Source organism: Myripristis murdjan, chromosome 8 (genome assembly GCF_902150065.1).
Source record: "Myripristis murdjan chromosome 8, fMyrMur1.1, whole genome shotgun sequence".
Lineage (NCBI taxonomy): Eukaryota > Metazoa > Chordata > Actinopteri > Holocentriformes > Holocentridae > Myripristis > Myripristis murdjan.
The window spans coordinates 18,106,767-18,127,664 of NC_043987.1; the positions used below are offsets into that span (position 1 = coordinate 18,106,767).

The following is a 20,898-nucleotide window of genomic DNA, read 5'->3' on the forward strand; positions in this document are numbered from 1 at the left end:
CGCGGTGACGCCCCGTCGGTCCGCACTTGCGCAGTGTGTACACAGCGGCGGCTGAAGTTAAAGGAATGATGGCGTCCTCGGCGGTCCGCAGCTCCACACGCTGGATTACTGTTGTCGTGTCCTCTGGACGTCGACGAGCTAGCGGTAGTTTTCTGTGCTCGTCACACGCAGGGCTCCGCACTGTCTCTACCCTGGGAGCGCAAAAGCGATGGCCGGGAGGGAGCCCGGGCTGCGGCGGGACAGGACATGCCTTGACATTGAGAGGGCTGTCGGGTGAGTGGTGCAGCCGCTGTGCCACGGCCTGTGCTAGGCTAGGCTAGGCTAGCAGGAGCAACCCACCTTCAATTTTGGCTTACCTCACCATGCTAAGTACTGTTTGACAGCTACGCTTGCTGGACAACATAGGTCCTTGTAATGCAAAACTCATTTAACGTGACATATTAACACTTGTGTGATTAAATGTGTTGCGTTAGCCCGGCGTATCTAGCTAGTAATTAGGTTACCTAACTCAGCTAACTTAGGCTGTTTTTTTGGGTGACGTCAACGTTGTTGAGTTTTATTTGTCACATGATTTTGTAATGTGTTGATGGTTAACTTGTAAAATCTTAAAGCTAGCTGATAATGGAAACATGAGAAACTTTCAGTTGTCATGGCAGGTGATTTGAGTTCACTGTCAGCTATGGAGTGCAAGTGTATTTGACATCATGTTATGCAGCCATTGACAATTATTAATGTATTCACTCACCCTTTAGTTCCAGGTATCAAATCACCCTATACTGTCTGCACACTGTCCTTTCACACAAGTGCCCCTGCCAGCAACAAGCAGGACTTTTACCAGATCCTGGGTATACCTCGGACAGCAACCCAGAAAGAGATCAAGAAAGCTTACTATCAGGTCTGTTCCTTCCTGCCACGCATGTTGTTTGATCACTCCTGGTGCTAGTAGTTTGTTTTGGTCCTCAGCTGACCAATTACCACAGCAGATGACAGCATGTCTGTGTTTGTTGTCATTCTTCAGATGGCCAAAAAGTACCACCCTGATACCAACAAAGATGACCCACAGGCCAAGGAGAAATTTGCTCAGCTGGCTGAGGCTTATGAGGTTTGCTCCTTGTCCTTTACCAAGCTTCCATGTTACACATGCAGTGTATAATTTCCACCTTAGTGTGTCTCTGAAGGTATGCATTGGCTATTAGTTCAGCCACTCTGTACTTCCTTCCTCTTGCAAAGCATGCGGTCAGCAATAGTGGATAGACTGATGAGGAAGGAAAACAGAAAAATACAGCATGTTGTCATTCAGTCATGTACAACTGATTGCCATTATGTGATGAATTTTATGATTTACTTTTAACATATACGATATCAGCTGTGACTACAAGCTGCTGTCCTTTTTTTTTTTTTTTTTTTTTTTAATATTTATTGCCAGTCAGTATGTCATAGAAGCATTACTACCTCTTTAGGGTGATTGCAAAAAAAATCCTTTAACCTCTCTCTGTGCTCTGCCAGGTCTTAAGTGATGAGGTAAAGAGGAAGCAGTACGATACGTATGGCTCTGCTGGGTTTGACGCTGGCCAGGCTGGTGGTCGCCAGCAGTACTGGAGCGGACAGGCGAGCAGTGTGGACCCAGAGGAGCTTTTCCGCAAGATCTTTGGGGAATTTTCTGGAGGCCGTGGCTTTGGGGATTTCGGTGCCATATTTGATCAACCACAGGAGGTTAGCAGCACATAATGCTGTTATAAGCTGGTGATTTCCTCAGAATTAATGATAAATCAATTATTTAACAGGTGTATCGGAGACAGGCTTGTCTATATCTGATTAATCCGCTGGTGTATTTTGATCAGACTTCAGTGTTTATTGTCTCTCTTTCTCTTTTGGCACAGTACATCATGGAGCTGACGTTCACTCAGGCAGCAAAAGGGGTCAACAAAGAGATGTCAGTTAATTTAGACACAACCTGCCAGCGCTGTGATGGCAAGGGCCACGAGCCTGGCACCAAGGTGCAGCACTGCCACTACTGCAACGGCTCAGGCATGGTGAGCGTCCTGATACACACTGCTTTTCAACCAGCAGCACCAAAGGTGGATATGTTCTTGAGTGGTGTTGTTAAATATGTGTACTGTCTCGTCTGCAGGAGACAGTGAATACTGGCCCGTTTGTGATGCGCTCTACATGCCGTCGGTGCGGTGGCAAAGGTACAGTCATCGCCACGCCCTGTCACTCCTGCCATGGAACGGGACAGACCAAGCAGAGGAAGACTGTGATGGTGCCTGTGCCTGCAGGTGAGTTTCAGTCAACTATTTGTTGCATTCACATGTTTTCATATGGACTGTGTAAATCACCTAATGGTGATTTGTTTGTTTTGTAGGAGTGGAGGACGGTCAAACGGTCAGAATGCCCATCGGCAAGAAAGAGGTTTTCATCACGTTTCGGGTGAGTGTGACCATCACCTGCGAGCATTGCTGTTGATTTCACGGCTACCATGCAGCAGCAGTGGCCGCTGGCTGGAGGAGGCTGCTTCATTCCTGAAGGCAGAACAGGGGAGAGCTGCCTGCTGTTAGTGTGAGGAATACACTGTAAAATGTGCCGGAGGCTGATATAAAAAACAATAATAATAGGTTTGTTAAATAGCCTGATCCTTCACAACTTTTTTTATGTGATTGACCTGGGATTTTTTTTTTTTGACAACTTACAGTTTTCAGCAGGATCTAAACTTGGCTGTTAGAAACTCTGATATGATCGATAAACCTGCCCCCAGCACCAGATGTAAGCGGTTCTTTGTTGTAGACCAGCGAAGAGTTGGTGCCACTGTGGAGCCAATTTTCCTGGCCAAGAGCTAGATCTTTGTCTGCCAAACCGTGAAGAACTGGTTTGAGATTAGGCACTGGAGCCGGGCCAGCCCTCAAATTGACGTGGTGGAAAAGGGGCAGTAGTCCTGTAGTGCATGCTAGGAAAAACTGAAGAAAACCTGGAGGGTGATTTATGTTTCTGTCAATATACTATACACTTTCCTGGCTTTGTCTACAACGGTGAAAGTATTTGTAGTTAGTGTGTCTGTGTGTAGACTGCTAAACCTCTACATGGCAGTTTCAAGTTTTTTTTATTCCATGTTTTTAAAAAATGCAGAAAAAAGAGAAGTAATTGGTTTACACGCTTGAAATAGTGTTTCCACTGCCAGACTCATTGGTAGTGTCCAGATTGATGTGCTGTGCTATTTCATTTCTTGAATTTAGTGAGATCAAGCAGTTTTAAAAATGTGGGGAATGAAGGGTCACACAAATTTACAACTGTGTGAAACTCCTCAGCTCATCTCTCTTCGGCCCACTACACGTGTTCTCTACTACAGTGCAAATCAACCCAAACACAGTGTACACTGGAGATCAGTCACACTTGTTGTAGTTTTACATTTTTGGAGAGGTGCACTTAAGCTACCACACTGTCCTCTGCAGGCTTCATAAGACCTACAGAGACCTGCAGACCTGCAGAGAAGAGCTGCAGCAGCACTTTAACATTCAGAGTTTTAATTGGATTTTAGTAGGAAAAGAAATAGGAAAAGACTCGGACGAGCCAAGTGGAAGAGGGATCAGCTGAGGGCAAGAGGTGTCGGACAAAATAGTCGAACAGGGATGCTAATAATGAGAAAAGACAGCGCACAAGACAGAGAGAAGTGTGATGGCCAGTGCCAACATTGACAGAAGGTAGGGCAGCCCCTGACCCCACTGCCAGGTAGAAACACTGCACTGGACCAATGTGTCTGGAAAAAAGTGTCCCAATGACATGCAAAGCACAACCCACACATTCAACCTGAGCTGGGCTGAATTAAGCTTTCCAGGAGGCGCAGGAACCTCCACAGACTCCATAATGGGATTGTCTTGTGTAGGTGTGTGAACAAGAAAGAGGCACTGAGCTGTTAAGGCCTCCGAATTTTGAGCAACACTTTCAGTAGTGTCTTGCATGAAGGGAGGTAACAGGCTATTTTCTGTTGCTGTTGTAAATATTTTATTATTTCTACTCTCTATAACACGTGGCTGATAGTGGTTTGTTCCGGTTGGGTGTCTAGGTCCAGAAAAGTCCTGTATTCAGGAGGGATGGTGCAGATGTCCACTCTGACGTGTTCGTTTCTGTGGCCCAAGCCATCCTGGGCGGCACAGCCAGAACACAGGGCCTCTACGAAACACTCAATTTATCAGTAAGTCAACACACATTCAAATGACAGTATTTGCAATTGTAATTGGTACAGATTTGTCAGGGATTGAAAAAAACATTGATGGGGAAATGCTTTAAATTGAGAGTATATGCACACAGAACATAAGAAGATATGGGTTGTGTTCTGACTAATTGGTATGTTTTTTTAATCCCAGATCCCTGCAGGCATCCAGACAGACCAGAGGATCCGTCTGTCTGGGAAGGGAATCGCTCGTGTCAGCGGCTATGGCTTTGGAGACCACTACATCCATGTCAAAATCAAAGTGCCCAAGTAAGACACCACAGATATCCAGAAACCTTTCACAAACCAACATTAGATATGATTTGATCTTTAAGATATTATATTCAGAATAACTTGTTTTTGTGTTTACATCATAGACTAGTATCAGATTGCCCTTATCTCAAATTTGTGCACTCTTACTTTTACTCCAGATATTAAGAATTGAATAACCTGTAATAACTTACGAAATGCTGTACAAAGGAGTACATTTGCTATCAAAAAAGTTGAAAACAACAGTAAAAAGAAACAGAACAATAAGCAGTCTTAACAAAGCAAGACACATACAAAGAAAATAAAGCAAATAAAAATGAAAATTAAAATATCATTAGAAAAAAAAAGAAAATATCCTTGTTGGAGTTTTAACTTTCCCCCAATCACAAGGACGAAAAGTTATTTTGATTTTGGAAATATTCAAATGACCGAAGTTGTTTTTCTGTGCAGAACACTGACAGACAGACAGAGAGCTCTGCTGATGAGCTACGCTGAGGACGAGACGGACGTGGAGGGGACAGTGAACGGTGTCACTGTCACCACCACAGGTAATGTGGTTCACTCTCTCTCGCTGAAGGCCATAAAACGAAAGCCTTTCTTATGTCCTCCTTCACATACCTACCTGTCTCCTTATCCCCGATGTTCAGTTTGCTCTGAGAATTACTATCAATTTGTGCGTTTCTGAGTCTGGGTTTTAGTCGAGGAAATGGGTGCTGTCTCATCATCAACTAGGCTGATGCAGTGTCGGTCTCTGTCCAGGTGGGGGCAGCAGTGGTAAGCGGTCTGAGGCAGGTCAAAGCAGGCAAGAGAAGGAAGGAGAGATGAAACAGGAGGGGGGCTTCTTCTCCAAATTAAAGAAATTGTTTAGTTCCTCCTGACAGTCACAAACCAGGTAGGAGTAGTGTTAATTTATCCTAAATTCCTGAGTGTCTCCCACCTCACATTCCTGTTCTTTATTCACAGATGTGATGTGTTACGTGATGACTTATATTATAGGACTTTTTCATTAGCTGGTTTGTGGCTGTCTTGTAAATATGGATGCATGTACACAGTGATGCTGCATTAAAAGCATCTTCCACAATAGAATTGCAGAGTGGGCGGAGTCACATGTTCCTTCCCATTTGGTATTTTACTTTTAATTGTCATAGCAGTATTTCTCAACTACGACCTCCTGCATAAATACACAGTAATGTAGAGTGGCATAGTGGTCATCTCCTCTAAATGTTTCAACTTTGTTGTTAAGTAAAACTTTATTATTATTTTATTTATTTGTTTATTTATTTCCACTGGTTCATGTCAAATGGCACTAAACACTACAGTACCCATGAGCCTCGTTGACTTGTACTATGGTGAAACTAAGGCTATGAAATTTTTTGCTTGCAATCAGGAAACAAAATACAGCACATTAGTTGAATGTGTGCGTACGTCTGCGCAAAGCTCCGTAGTTCAACTTGTCCAGTGCGGGTAACAGAATTTGAAGATTTCTGATTGGCTGTTTCTTGAGGCAGTGCACTCTTGGACTTTTTTATGTATAGTTTTGTAGCTTTGTTTTCTTTTGTTTTTCCAATGAACCTGAATTTTCTTCAACACAGTTCTTAATGTTTGTACTGATAATACAACTGGGAGAGTTTCTTTCAAGTGTTGGATATACGCGAACTGACCATCAAATGAATTGGACTTTTATTTATGGAACCCTAGCCGTCCAAAATAAACCTGCCTACTTTGCAACTCTACTCCCTGTCCTTGTCTGGTCCGCAGCATTTCTGACTAGCTGTTTTGTAAAGCTTCTCTGCAACTTTTTTTTATGTTCACTTCAGCAAGTATAAATCATGCTCTTATTTCTTCTTCCTCTTCAAGGTAAAAGATTTACTGGGAACTGAGCTGCTCCATCAGAGGGTCGAAGGTAGAGTGAGGACACCCCGAAGAGAGGACAGCCACATGAGCAAGAGAGAGAGGGTCAGAGGATTCAGGCCTGTTGGGTGTTGGCTGAGGCGTAGGGGGGTTTTGAACTGACCAATACAGACCTACCAACCCGGCCCTGCAGTCATTTTCTAAGAGTGAACAACAAACTGAGGATAACTTACTCTGTTCTTCTGACTAAAAGTGAATCCACGCACAAGAGGACGTTCCATCACACCAAATCTTTGAGTCCCCTGTCCGTTAAATGCCCACCCTTGCCATTTTGCAGCAAAGACTTGTCACTCCTAAGAACAGCCTGTGCATATTGTTCTGTTCTGCTGTCAGTGATTGCCAAAGCCCAACATGGTGATGATAATAGAATCCACGTGCACAGAAATAAATTATTCAGTTGACAAAGACCGCAGATAAAGTAAAATGTTTTCTTTTAAATGAAACCTCCTAACATGGAAATGTTATTGATGGGTTTGTTCTACTTTATATGCTATATTTTGACCTGTGTGTGTGTTTTCAGGATGCTTGAAGTTCTCCATTGTTGGAACCCTCAGCACTGTCAGTCCCAACAGATTAAACCTTATCAGACTACGAGTTTACCTTTGAGATCAAGTGTTAGAGAATGTAGAAGAGTATCTTAAGTGGACAAATGGTCTCCTGTCCCTGACCAAGGACTGTAGTAGTGAAATTTAGAGCTTAGCTCAGGCTTTCCTGTAATGTGAAGTCATGGGCTCTGCTCTGCCCCTCTAACCTTTCTCATACAATTAATTCAGAATCACAGACTTAAAGGTAACCATACTCTGCATCATCAGTACATTTGTATGTAGACACTTGTGGGTCATGCAGCTGTATAAATGTGTCATGTTGAAGAGAGATACTGTACATCTATAATAAAGCTATTGTCGAGAGAGCAAGCGTGTCATGTAAATGACCCAAGGAAATACCACTCAGTATGCTGTTGCATGTGTCCAGAAAATTATTTGAGGTTCAAATCTGAAAGAATGAATTTATTTCCTGCCACTGACCACAATACTCAGTGTTTCATTCATGTGCATGCTGGGATTAGAGGACAGTGAGTGCCTGTGCTTGGGGTGGTGGTACTATTTGAGGTTACTTGATAAAGCATTTATCCTTGTTGAAACTAAGTTACATATCACAAAGGGATGTAGGTGGGCTAGGGATTGTAAATTAGATTTTCAAGTTGAGGGGGCACAGCTTTCACAGTTTTACTTGTCTGATGCATTCATCATTATTTGCCACAAAATAAGGTGGGGTGCTCTTCCCTTTCAAATTGCATAGTCTGCCTTAAACATAGCTTCTTACAAGAAATGGAAAACATGGAAGGGTGAGGACGACTAAATTCCCACAGTCCATTAGAGGTGGATATTCCACAGGAGTATTTGTTGGCCCTGCCAGGCTTCCTGTAGTGACAAGGAAATTATCACATACACCTCCAGTAGTGCTATTCAATGCATTCAAAAGCAGAAATGTCATTGTTTCAGTTTTTAAATGAGGAGTTTTTTGGATTATTTCTATACTGAGCTGTCCGTGGTGCTGACAGTGCACCTATTGCATATACAGTTAAGTATTTGGGCAGTGACACAATATTTGTAATTTTGAAATGGAGCAATCAAGATGAAATGGAGTAATCAAGATGTGATTGAAGTGCAGACTTTCAGCTTCAATTTAAGGGGTTGCACAAAAATATGGCATTAACATTTTAGGAATTACAGTTTTCTCCATTGTCACTCCATTTTCAGAGGCTCAAATGTAATGGGATTTGGCTGCTCCTATAGTCGTTGCTATCTGTCTGATAGATTTTTTTTTTTTTTTTTTGCCTTTTGAGCCTGATGATGGCCTCCTTCACCTGCATAGACGCGTCTTTGTATCACATGTTGGGGGTTTTGATAAACAGCTACCAAATGCAAATGCAAACACTTGGAATGAACTCCAGACCTTTTACTTTCTTGTCATGGAGAATTTGTCATAATTAGGGAAAGGGTCACACCTGGCCATGAAACTGCTTTTTAGTCAAGTGTCCCATTACACACACATCAGCTATTGAAGTTAGCCCGCAGATGCCTAGGACTGCTACTCACTGCACGCACCTACTCTAGACAACCATGGGAGCCAAAGGTCCAGGCTAATTCTGCTGTGATGTGGCTCCTTCAACGTTTGGAAGAGGAATATGAGGAAAATACTGAAGGCACTGAGGTTCTGAGCCCTCAATGTGAGAGGAGTATTAGTACATCAAGTGTCCACCATGCAGTTTAGTCATTTCAGTCTTACAAATGTGTAAAATTCATGTAGATGCATTTAGTTGAGAAACCAACTCAACAGTCTGTCCATTTAAAACATCATCCCCATATGTCTACCAGAGGATTACAAGTTAAGTTAATGATCTCCTTTTGTGATTAAGACCAGCAGTCTTAATGAGTAGTCTTTATTGCAGCATTAACATGCAAGAACAGAGAAGTTCCACTCACTGACATGATGACAAGGCCTCAGATTGTTTAATCTGTGGCTGCAACTGAGATCCACTCCTGAGAATCAAGTAACCATTTCTTCACTATATCAAAAAATCATGACGCTCTAACACATCACACTGGCTTCATTAATTAAAAAAAATGCTCCTTAACCTATGAAACTATACTGGTCAGTTCCTGCCTTTGTATTCTTAATGCAGTGAATCACATTGCCATGTAGATGGCAATACAGAACTTGTGACACCTCACATATATGACAATGCAAAATCCCTTTAGACTAACTCTGATACTCAGTTGGCCCAAACAAGATTTGCTAACAAAGTAATACTGCTCTTCCATTTTATGTGAATGTGTTGTGTGTAACAGCAGAGCAACCTTATTGAAGTGAAATATCAGTAACTGTGCTTTGGTGCTGTATCCAACATCTCCCATCAAAAGAGAAATTGCTTAAAAGAATAACGGAAAAGTTGAGGGAATGTCATTACTGTCATGATTAATATTCAGCATGAACTGCAAAAAAGTGCATTTACATTACTAGTACACAGTATAGGATTACCTTCCTTAATCATATTGAGAAAACTAAGCTGTACATTACTGGTTAAAAATTATTTATACAAAGCTATAATAATCACACAGTATTAATGGTGCATATTGTTACATCCATAAGAGATGGATATAAAAACAAAAGCAGAGCTGCTAAGGGACTTACACTGCATTACTTTTCACAAATCCTGAAGTGGTTTTAATAAACCATCACACGTGTCCTATTGTAGGCCAGTGTGACAGGTATGGTTCAGCTCAGCAATGCAATTAACAAAAAGGCAGTTTTTAAGCATCTGTTGAGAAAAAAGGTACACTATCACATCATTATGAGATAGAAAGGAATAGATTTGAACAACCATTAGTGACACATCACATGGGCTCATGGATGCCTACTGATCCAATAATGACTAAAAGATATCCTTACGTGTATTCACAACTATCTGAAATCTGTGTATTCATCAAACAGTGATAGCGTAGGTATGCTATATTTTGGAAAATGCTTATGATTCCAACCTCCTATCTCTACTACACAAGTAGAGGCCAAATGTTTATGACATGAGATCATGGATTTTTAACGACCACATACAAGACATTTGTGAAGCTGAGCTTTTCAAGAAGTTTGGAACTGTGTTCAAGCTGTAGAAATTAAAATAATGTCATATTTTAACTATGGGAACCGTTTATAAGTTTGCATTCAAAAGTTTCCTCATCTGTTTTGCCACTGCATTAAAAAGTTAAACCTCACTTCTTCCTATGTCAAATCTACTTGCAACTTCATTATGAAAATACATAGGCTTCACTGGAAAATCAAGAACTTGAAGAAAACCTACTCTGTTGTCCTACTATGTCATGACATATGCATAGTATACTTTTCTATTTTTAAGAAAGCTTTTTGATGCTCAACTAGTGCATCCTCATGTCGCATAATACAGTTTATAAGTGGGTTTTGTTAAAAAAAAAAAAAGGCAACCTTGACTTATCTTTCTCTGCCAATCTGACGCTCATAAAAGTAACTCACACCAGCAAATGGTTCAAGTGAGAGTTCAAGCATTCCTCAGCAATGTTTCCATGGCAAAACTAAAAATCCTTCACAAAACTAAAATCATACAGCTACAACAAAACGTTTTGAGCCATGTCCGACCACACGAGAATTACATAGTATGGAGGGATAGTGCAAAGGAGGTAGCGAGATCAAAACACTGGAGGAGTGGTAGCGACAAAGTGTGGAGCTGGATGGTTCACATCTTAATGGTCATATAGTTTCTTGTTATTTTTGCAGTCTCCATCCTGTCTTTCATATTATGTTTCTCTCCAAGCAGCTTTGTCAGAGGCTGAGGACTGGATCACATGAGATACCATGCAGCCAATCCAGCCAGGGCTGCGACCCAGGTAGCAAATAGGACCTGTCCTGTTGGGTGTCTGAGCACAGCCATGGCTAGCTGACAGACATATGCTGTCCCACCACTAGCCGCTGTGAGAGAGGGAACAAACAAGCACAAAAAAAAACTTTCACTAAAGATTTTTACAACATATTCAGTGTGCAAGGAATGTAAATCATGCAACTGGAATTTGTAAAAAGAATAATGACAGCATACCCATTTTTGCAGCATAGTAGGGGCATTTGCTGATGTCTCCACCCATTGCTCCATGGACAGGCATGCCAGCATCTAGAACATCCTCCTGGATGGTCTTACCAATCTCTTCTAATTCCTCAAACACCTGACAACACAAATATAAGTTATTACACCACAAGTAAGCGGTGACCATTGCACACAACTGGTGCAAGTGGTGTATTTTTATTTTTTTTTTTGTGCCAGACCATCCGAACATGTTAAGACAAGAACATTGGCCGCCTGTCTTCATGTGACATGTCATTGTTGAAATACGCATAAGCACTCAAACAGAGATTCAGGTAACTGTATTTGTTTAGTTAATTGGACATAAAAAATAAGTTGTAATTTCATCTAATTCAACATTTGCTGTGTGTCTGCTTGTGTGTACAGATGTGTTGTGAGGTATTCAGGTATGCATGGTGAAATTTACAGCTTCTCCAGCAGCAGTATTCAACATGGCCATATTGCAGTTCACTATATTGAGTTATCGCTATTTATTTGTGCTCAGGCTTGTCGCTTGTTCAGGCACAGCCAAGCCTTGTCGAAAACAGTGCAGCTAAAGTCCAAACTGAACTCCTCTGAGACAGAACTGTGGAAGACAGAATGGCAGTGCTTTCCGGTAGTAGGAGCCATGTTCCCCTGGCTCCTGGGAGCAGACCATATGCAATGACTGCTGCTTGATTTCAAATGACTTAACTACAGTGTCATGCAATTAAGAGAAAAAAAAAGTCAAATGAACACTGTGACTTCAAAGAGAATCTTCAAACTGAAACCTGAGAGACACTGTAAATAATGTTATTTATCATGTTAACACTAAAGAGCTGCAGAAGCTTTTTTAAATCTTGGCAACTCATTAAATGATCAACAAATGAGCAGCATACTTGAAACACATACTTAACTCCCATCCCCAATCCGCCACCACCAGAGAACAGACTCTCCACCAGTGCATCTAAACATTCCTTTCCCTTCCTCTTTCTCTACCTTTTCCACATCCACTCCCTCTCCCTTGCCCCTCACCTCCATGTTGAACTGGAAGGCCTTGACAGCTTCATCCACCAGCTTCTGTTTTGTTTCCATGTCCAGTTCCAGCTCGTTCATCCGGCTGCGGTACAGCTGCTTGAATGCTTTGGCACTATGGATGGCGTCGAACTGATAGAATTCCAGGCCCTCTCCAGTGGAGGGCAGCTTCAAGGCTCGCTGGGCCACTTTCTTTAGCACCTGCCCACCGGACAGATCCCCCATGTAGCGGGTGTAAGCATGGGCCACCAGCAGCACTGGGTCCTCTTGGCCTACCTGATGAATACGGTCCACATAGTGCTGGGTGGCTGGAGAGCAACTAACCTGACTCTGCCAGTCCGGACCATAAAAATACTCTAGGTCTCTGGCCAGGGCCTCATGGCGGTGCAGCTCCACAGGGAAATAAAGAGGAGCAAAGTGGGGGTGGTCCTTGTTCTTTTCAATCTCCTCCTCCATGGCTGTGTAGGTATAGTAAAGAGCCACAGCACCAAGCTGGTACAGCACAGACGGGGAGAGCAAGACAGAACAGTCAGCAAATTACAGCTTGTCTTGCAAATCACTTCTCACAGCACAATTACTTAGGAAAGCCAATTCTAACATTCATGTCCAGTTTCATCCCTGTTGTAATTTTGTCTCATTTCTTGTTTTTTTCTCATTGCTTTTCTCCTTTTCAATCTACTCTTTTCTTGTATTTGCCTATTTCTTTCGTTAAGCACTTTGTAATGGCTGTTTGGAAAGCACTACACAAATAAAATCACTGTTATACAACACTAGTGTTATAGGTGTTATCCGACTCCTTTTAAGTTGCCCCCTGTGAGGAAATCAAGTCCAAATTAGCAATTCAGATTTAGAACGTTTAAATGTGGGCTAAAAATATTAACACTGCAGTTCTGAAGACACTCTAAATTTAAGAAATACTCCCCATTCCTCTTCAGACTGACCTTGAAGAGCTCTTTGCGAATGCGTCCCCTGAGGAAGTCCTTGACAAACTGGGTGTTCTCAGCCTTCTCATGAACCTCCTTGGTCCCAGCTGCCAGCAGCTCAGACAAGTCCTCAGGACTGGGAAGGGGAAAAAAATTAACATGAGGTTTAATGTGTGGTTGATATTAGCATGAGTGAAAACAATTATTTTGTCAAATTCTTGTTCTTTACTGTGTCCCTTTTCAAGGATAACACATCAGAGGCACAATTTACCCGAGGGTCTCCTCTTTCTCTTCATACACTGGCCCTGCTCCGTTGGACATGATGTCAGTCGTTTCCATCTTCTCTGCTGACATTGATGATATCTTCCCGTCAGACCAACTGCTCTCACTAAACTCAAAGACATCCAAATAATATGAGATTCCCATATTCATACTGACTCATAACTGGAAGCGCATTCATGAAATAAAGCAGAGCATAGACAAAGGTCACCAAACTGTCCGAGTACACAATGTGAATACTGAATTTTATAAAAATTTTATCTGGCCATACAAGACAAAAAAAAAAAAAAAAAAAAAAACACATATTGTTAGATATTTTCAATACTGATTAAATAAGTGTTATCAATTTATGTTCTTCTGAGACATCACAGTATTTGTGTTGCTGAATTCTACTAAAGAGTTGTTCTTGACTTTTGACTACAGCACCACAGCAGTTTAACTACGTCAAACAGCGAGGAGAATTACACTCTTCTCTCAGCCTTTGTTTGTGCCGTCTGAATCTGTAGCTTGAGCCAAGATTGTGCAACTGCTTTTCTCTAAAAAACATTGTGTCCGGTGTTCATATTACTAGAAACCTGCTTAATAACACTACACAGTCACTGTATACCTCTATGATATCAACAGAAATCAGTGACACACTATGCTGCACATTATATCCAGTGACATATCAATATCAATAACAACTTGTCAGATTTCAGGGAAAAAGATGAAGATGCCCTAGACCAAATACAAAGGCCGGGTATTGTCTGATGCGGTCCATTTTAATCAAGTGAACAGTGAACAGTGTCCTTTGTCCGCATAATCATACAACCACTTAAGAAAAGGAGACGCCAGTGTATCTCCTTTGCCTGTTAAGACAATCTACAACATAATTACCAGAAAAGATGGACAGAGTTGCTATGCATAATCTAAAAATCCTTACCTAAAGAGGTGCTGTGTTGTCGGGGTTCAATCAGCAAACAGGGGAGCCAATATCACCCTGCTCTCCTTCACACAGTCAGTGCTGTCCCTGAGTTGAGGACGGGATCGCCTCTGCCAGTTTATTCAGCTGCCTTCTGCCTTTGACCTTATTTACTCTGCTAGGAGGAAGATAAGGGAATGTGAGTGTGACTCTCTGGCACAAGCTGTGACAACTGACACAGCCTGGCAGGGACTCGCTTGGTATACATAGTAAAGGCTGCTGTAAACAATAACCTAGCTTGAACTTCATGGACACAGCCAAACAAAACAACACAACAAAACAACACAGGCCTTCTGGCGTTTACCAGCAGCAGTAGTGGCAAGAAGCTATCCGTAAAGCCTTGACAAATGCAGCGGGTCGGAGCTAATATAATTCATTTTAGGCACACAATATCAATTCAGTCTTACTTCGTGTTCAGTTCACAAGTTCAGGTTATCTTTCTGAGACGTTAAGGCAATTTCGTGCTGGTTATATTTGATTACAGCTCTAACTTCAGGAGCAGCATCATTTGGACAAAAGCTAAGTTAACGTTACCTTGACTAGCTAGCCTTGCTGTCGAGCTAAGACTCACTTTTTAGGATCTCGTCGGCTTCGTTTCACAGGGTCGGCACGCTGACTTTACCTTCACGTCTACATTAAGGTTGATATTACCGAATTAGAAATCTCCACAGGCTTTGCTATCGTCCTGACATGAAGCACAACAAAGCCTTACCTCCTCACTGTGCGGAGCTGTCCAACTTCAACCAGGAAGTGCTGAGCAGCCAAGTTAAGATCACATGACAACGACAAATTCGGCTACAGTTAGCGTTTACAACAACAACAACAACAACAACAATAACATTCTTAGACACTCAATATTAAAAGGCTTACCCCTATTAGAGAAGTTTATCACATTGTATGTGATATTGTTTTTCTGATTTTTTTTTTTTTTTTTTTTTTTTAAATCATATTGCTATCAATAACTTATCCGTCCCTGGGGAAGACCAATACAATAGTGTATTTTTGTTTACCAGGAATTTGTAGCTATTAAACTTTGATTTTATTTTTTATTTTCTTTTTTTTTATTATTATTATTATTTTTTTCTAACTCTTTTCTAAGTCTGTGGACATGTGGTTTTATTTTCTCAGGTAATTCAGCAGTGAAAGGAAACGCAAAGCTCTTTTGTATTATATTGTTTACCCTGATTTAAACTGGACACTGACCAAAAAAAAAAAAAAAAAAAAAAAAAGCCAACAGCCAACAGCCAACACACATGAGCATGCATAATAGTGTAACTCTACTCCCTGAGGGTCACCTTGTTCAAAGTTTCAGGGCTCACCTCATCCCAGGCTTCAGTCAGTTTAAAGACACACACACACACACACCAAAACATATTGCTCTTTTTTAAAACTTTGTAGTGCATATCTTAATTTGCACTACTTTCATAACTTCAGATAAGAAAGCAGGGTAGCCACTTGAAATTCCAGGCTCTCTGATTGCAGGTGAAATGGGCTCCCTCCTCCAGTACATCTAATTTACTGCAGCATCATCTTTCCTATCTGAAGGTCTCTTCTTTCCACGAGCCCGCTGAAAGTATTTCCCCCCTTAGCAGCAGCACCACGGCACCTAACTTCAACAATAATCACAAGAGAACATACAGCTGACCATTGCCTTAATTTTTCATCCAACCAACTAAGACAGGCAGGGCAGCTAAAGTAGCTCAGATTAACCTACGTTTACCTAAATGATTCACACATCATACAGAATCGGAATATGTGACAATGTATAAGTAATGACACCGATGTTAGGAGAGATGCAGACAAGGAGAAACAGACATGGAGAAAATCATACCATCCAAACATGGACTGTCTCATGCAATAATAAGACTGGTTTCGCACATGCATACACATACACAGTATACATTCATGCATATGTGTGTGATGTTTTTTAGTCGGATCTCAGACTCATACAAAGTTACTGATACAGAAAGTGAACCATCCTGTCTACATTAAGGCTCTGAAGAGAATGGAATCACAACCTCTATCTGTGCTCCTTCATAGCAACATCTTTGTCCCATACAGTTGTAACAGAGGTAGAAGTGTGTGTGTGTGTGTGTGTGTGTGTGTGTGTGTGTGTGTGTGTGTGTGTGTGTGTGTGTGTGTGTGTGTTTGTGTGTGTGTGTGTGTGTGTGTGTGTGCCTGTGCCTGCATGTGCAGCTATGCATTTCACCTCGCTGAGAGATTGAGAAAGGCCTTGAGCTACTTTGTATGGTGACAGCTTTATGCCGCAGCACTTTCCCCTGCAAAATCCTCACCAAGCATATTATTGTACTGTCAAAGTAAAACTATATATCCTATCTGTACTACACACTACATCACTGGAAAGATATCAAAATGATCAACAAGACAAAGACCCGAGTCAGTTTGTGCTGCCCAGATATCGGATTTCACCGAAGTTCACATTGTATCACTGGCAATAATTTATCAAAAAAAGAACAATGCCCCAAGTCTCTGAAAGTCCTTCCAACAGCAATTGAACTTACGAAGGTTTCAGTCTTGTGTTGCTTGCTGTGTGCCAGGATTCATTTTGTTGGCACTACAGGCAGGATTGCAGGTCTTGAGAGTGGTGCTCTGTCTAACTCTGGAGCTTTGATACTGCCTGAATATAAATGGCTTTTGTTTCTCCTGTGTGTGTCTTTAATGTTTTTTTATGTGTCTAGAAATAAATCTGACTTGATTTGACTTGAATAACACACCAGCAAGCTAGAGCTAATAGAGAATAGCCACAAGATGGCAATCCTACAAAGCAAATGTAGTGGCTTATTGGAGTAAGTTGTTCCATATTTAACTGTTTTAATTTGTCTTTTTTTTTTTTTTTATTCAGTGTAATTTCAGCTATTTCAGACTGGTGTCTCAGCTCTCTTTAGGTATAATTCCATCTAGATGAGAAAAGTATGACTACAAATGTTTTCGTCGGTGAGCTGGGCCTGTATACAAAATGTTTTTTTCTCCTTTTCATTTTCAATAAAAGATAAAAAGCCAAACTGATTGTATTTGATTCTTCTTCTTCTTCTTCTTCATCTTCTTCTTGTTTTTTTTTTTTTTTTTTTTTGCTGCTGCTTTAATTTTATTTTTTGCTCTGTTTTTTCTTCAGTAGTTTCTAGCCCTTGCTGAAACTTGGGTTCACACAGGTTGCACAACACAACACAGGTTACTATTAGTACCCTGTGTTGCATTACTGTTCTGTGTTTTGACACTGCATGCATGTTGTAAATTTGTTTACTTTACTCCAGCAAGTTTATGAGACAGCTGACAAATACAAAGTTTACTGTAGAAACATCTTTTATTTCCTTTTTTATTGGTAGCACCACAGTAAACTCAAGTTCATTACAAACTTGGAAATTGGAAATAAAATATCCCTAATTGCTCCCAAGATCTGGATCATAATCTTTATCATAAAACAAATTATTTTTTGGTAATATCCTCTGCTGGTGTCTTGTGTATTAGCTGCTTTTATTAATCTAAATGATTACAAAGTCCTCGCATTTACATAGACACATCTGGCACATTGAGATGAGAGCTATAAAATGTTAATAGCTGATCATCTTTTCTATGGTAGTGTTTATTAGAGTTATAAAACCAGCTCATCAGCCCTGAAGTATTATAATAATGTGGCACTTCATCAATCCCAGTATGAAGCTCTCTTTTCTTTTTCTGCCTTCCACAGGAAGCTAAAAACATAGCATCAGACACTGAACGGCCCCCTGGAGCTGGTAAGTATCTTGTTCAAAGAAACTTCAGCAGGGCAGATGCTTGGCAACCCAGGGTGAGCCTGGGTGCTCTGGTTGAAGGGTGGTCTCCCTACACACTGTACCACCTTACAGCCCTTAAGAGATGCTAGTGGACACCACTATGAACCCAACTGTTATGACTCAATCTCAGTCACACTACTTGTTTTTATGTAGACCACCATCTGTGGACAGTTTTCATTTGGTTATAATCAAGAGGCAATGGAGAGTCTTGATGGCAGCCTGAGAGATGTTATTTGAAATGAAGTCTTAGATTCAGAGATTTAAGGTGGACTCTGAGGCACCACAAATCTTGATTTTCTCAGACGATTAAGCAAAACCACTAAGTTTATGTCATCCTGTTTACACCACCAGGGTATTCAGACAATAACAGATTACAATTTGACAATAATTTTGGAGCTGTTTGTGCAGACATATGAATCATGCATAATCCACTTGAATTATGTATGAGATGGTTGTTTGTCTCCCCATGCAGATTTGTCCATCAGTGCACATGTCCATTAGTGTATATGTGGTGTGTGTTGCAAGTTGACTTGTTTGTCTGTGCAGGTGTGTGTGAGAGAGAGAGCGTTTGACTGTATCAGAGCTTGTTATTAGTCTGGCAGCCGAGTGCAGTGTCAGATGCTCTGTTGGTGGGGCGGCTGAGCGCCCCCCCTCCCTGTCCTGCTACCAAGCCATGGGGGGGCTGGTGGGGAAGATGAACTAACAAGATGATTCATTGCCCTCCAATGGGGCCGGCAAGCTGGTGCTTTATATTTAATTGCTTTGGGAAGTGCTTCTGTGCTGCAAATCCAGCTCAATAACAGGGAAAATAAACTTTGATCGAAAAGCCCACAGGAGGGGAATGATTGTCAAATACCGAGTGAGAGGTTTCTTTTGGATGCTGGTTTGACCGTTGTCGTACATGAGCCTCACAAAGCAACAAAAGAACAGACTTCTGGTGAAAACTTCTGTTCAACAACCATGTTCACTCTTATGATGGTTTGATTGACTTTCAGATGCTATATCAAATCCATGCATATGCACATACATGATAAGACGTGCAACAGCAGGTCCTTGTTGCCAGAGGGACAGAGGGAGACTGTTAGAGCAGGTGAATATAGCCTAGCAATCAGTCAAACTATGAATATGGGGGCATGATGATGAATACGGGCAAGGGAGAAATATAATAACAATTACCACCAAAACAGCACAGCAGCAAAATGCACTAAACTGGCACAGAGGAATACACAACAGATACCCAGAAGTGGAATAAAAATGAAGCAGGGAGGAGTTTGGGGGGACTTGAACACTGAAAATCGCATCCAAACACAACTTTTATTCACCTGGCAGAAAGTAAAGGCCCTATAAATCCTACAGAAACACAAATGATACATGCAGTGCATGTACACAATTTTTTTTTTTTTAATTACTGATCTTGGTCTGCACACTAAACACCACTAGATGACACATTTTTGGCCTTGGGAACATGGTGATTTCAGCGTAAGTACCATGGTCTGATTAAGCTGGTCAGTAGCTTCTGGTTAGTCATGATACTTGATTGCTGCTTTTGTGTGAAAGCCTGTCCAGATTAAGTGTGGAAATTACATTTAATTCCACAATGGACAACATGCTGTACTGAGCTATTGAGTGTAATAAGAACTAATGTGCACAACATGTACTGTGCTGGGCTGACTGCTGTGTACAGACTAATTGACCTCAGAGCTGTGGCTTTGTTGGATAACTGACTTGAAAGCCAGCAGATCAATAACAGCTTGGATAAGGGCTGCAGTCATTATTTCTTCCTAGTTCACTCTCCTATTAAAGACATGAATAATCATCAGGAACTGAATACCAATTTTAATGATGATTACCTGAATGATAACTATCAAGGATCATCAGAGTAGTCATTTTTAATATGAACACCTACATAACACACTCATGAGCTTTATCAAATGTATGAGCAGGATTTGACTAATGAATCACTTAAAAAAGAAACAAGATCCAGGAAGTCTTGCTTGATATAAGTCTTTGATGTAAGTCTTCATCAGGGTGTGACCTGGATGCCCTGCGTTGTTCTGCTTGGTTGCCAATATGCTCAAAGTCTCAACTCACAATATTATTTCACATGAAGACAGAGTGCCTACGTTTTTTTTTTTTTTTTCCCATGGTGGTCTTCATCACTTAAGGATTAATGTCAAGCAAGACTTCCTGGATCTTGTTTTTTGTATGAGCCATCAGAGTTATGGAGCGCTTCCGTCTCCCATTGTAAAGTGACCATTCATTAATTAAAATATCTGTATTCCCATCTTGTTTTTTGATGATAGCAGCTTACAGTGCTGCTGCTTACAACTACAGCACAGTTTATGAAGTTATCTGGTTTGTTTGGGACAGCTACAAGAGAATAAAGATATATATGTTTAATGACAACAACAACAACAACAACAATCAGTAATAATGAAAATACATCACTCAAGCAGTAAGATGAAACAGTTAAACTGTTTCATCAAAAATAAAGAGGAAAAGGCCATGTAAAATGTGTCTCCTGCTGCAGGTGTCCACTGTGCAGCACCTTGTATTGAATGTAGGTTGCTAAAATAAATATCATTATTGTGGTCATTATTGTCAGCCAAGCTCCCCGCCCAACAGCTGTTCGTTCTAACCTGGTTTAATATGTATGTCGCTAGCCATAACTTAAAGCCAAACACATTATGGGAGGAGTAAACTTGCTGTAAAATATTAATGTTATGAAATATCGGAGTATGTCAAATTAAAGGAAAATGCTCATTCAACATTTTAACAGCTGCAGCATACGGAACTGTCACGGAAATTTGAGTAGCATCGTCCAGCGTCCTTGTTTCCATGGCAACTACCATACATCTCGCGAGAATTAGTACCATGGTTCACATAACAAACCGCAATTT

General features: G+C 41.1%; 2 protein-coding genes across 7 annotated transcripts; one reads left to right on the forward strand and one right to left on the reverse strand.

Moving 5' to 3' along the window:
- The first annotated feature begins 18 nt into the window (after positions 1-18).
- Positions 19-7,296, forward strand: dnaja3a (DnaJ heat shock protein family (Hsp40) member A3a). Of its 3 annotated transcripts, none has more exons than XM_030057903.1 (12): positions 19-273; positions 753-895; positions 1,019-1,102; positions 1,507-1,713; positions 1,881-2,033; positions 2,132-2,279; positions 2,366-2,430; positions 4,058-4,186; positions 4,359-4,474; positions 4,925-5,022; positions 5,234-5,366; positions 6,332-7,296. In XM_030057903.1, the coding sequence occupies exons 1-11, from the start codon at positions 66-68 to the stop codon at positions 5,350-5,352; spliced, it is 1,470 nt and encodes a 489-aa protein (XP_029913763.1). In that variant the 5' UTR covers positions 19-65; the 3' UTR covers positions 5,353-5,366; positions 6,332-7,296. The 3 variants fall into 3 exon arrangements, with proteins under 3 accessions (XP_029913763.1, XP_029913764.1, XP_029913765.1); XM_030057905.1 differs by having other exon boundaries at positions 65-273; positions 805-895; XM_030057904.1 differs by lacking the exon at positions 5,234-5,366 and having other exon boundaries at positions 20-273.
- A 1,516-nt stretch (positions 7,297-8,812) lies between these two features.
- On the reverse strand, positions 8,813-14,973 carry hmox2b (heme oxygenase 2b). 4 transcript variants are annotated; one of them, XM_030057910.1, is made up of 7 exons: positions 14,920-14,973; positions 14,169-14,322; positions 13,239-13,355; positions 12,986-13,103; positions 12,045-12,536; positions 11,010-11,133; positions 8,813-10,885 (listed from the first exon to the last, which is right to left on the reverse strand). In XM_030057910.1, the coding sequence occupies exons 3-7, from the start codon at positions 13,319-13,321 to the stop codon at positions 10,758-10,760; spliced, it is 945 nt and encodes a 314-aa protein (XP_029913770.1). In that variant the 5' UTR covers positions 13,322-13,355; positions 14,169-14,322; positions 14,920-14,973; the 3' UTR covers positions 8,813-10,757. The 4 variants fall into 4 exon arrangements, with proteins under 4 accessions (XP_029913770.1, XP_029913769.1, XP_029913767.1 ...); XM_030057909.1 differs by having other exon boundaries at positions 14,169-14,325; positions 14,920-14,963; XM_030057907.1 differs by having other exon boundaries at positions 14,779-14,949.
- Between the last annotated feature and the right edge of the window lie 5,925 nt (positions 14,974-20,898).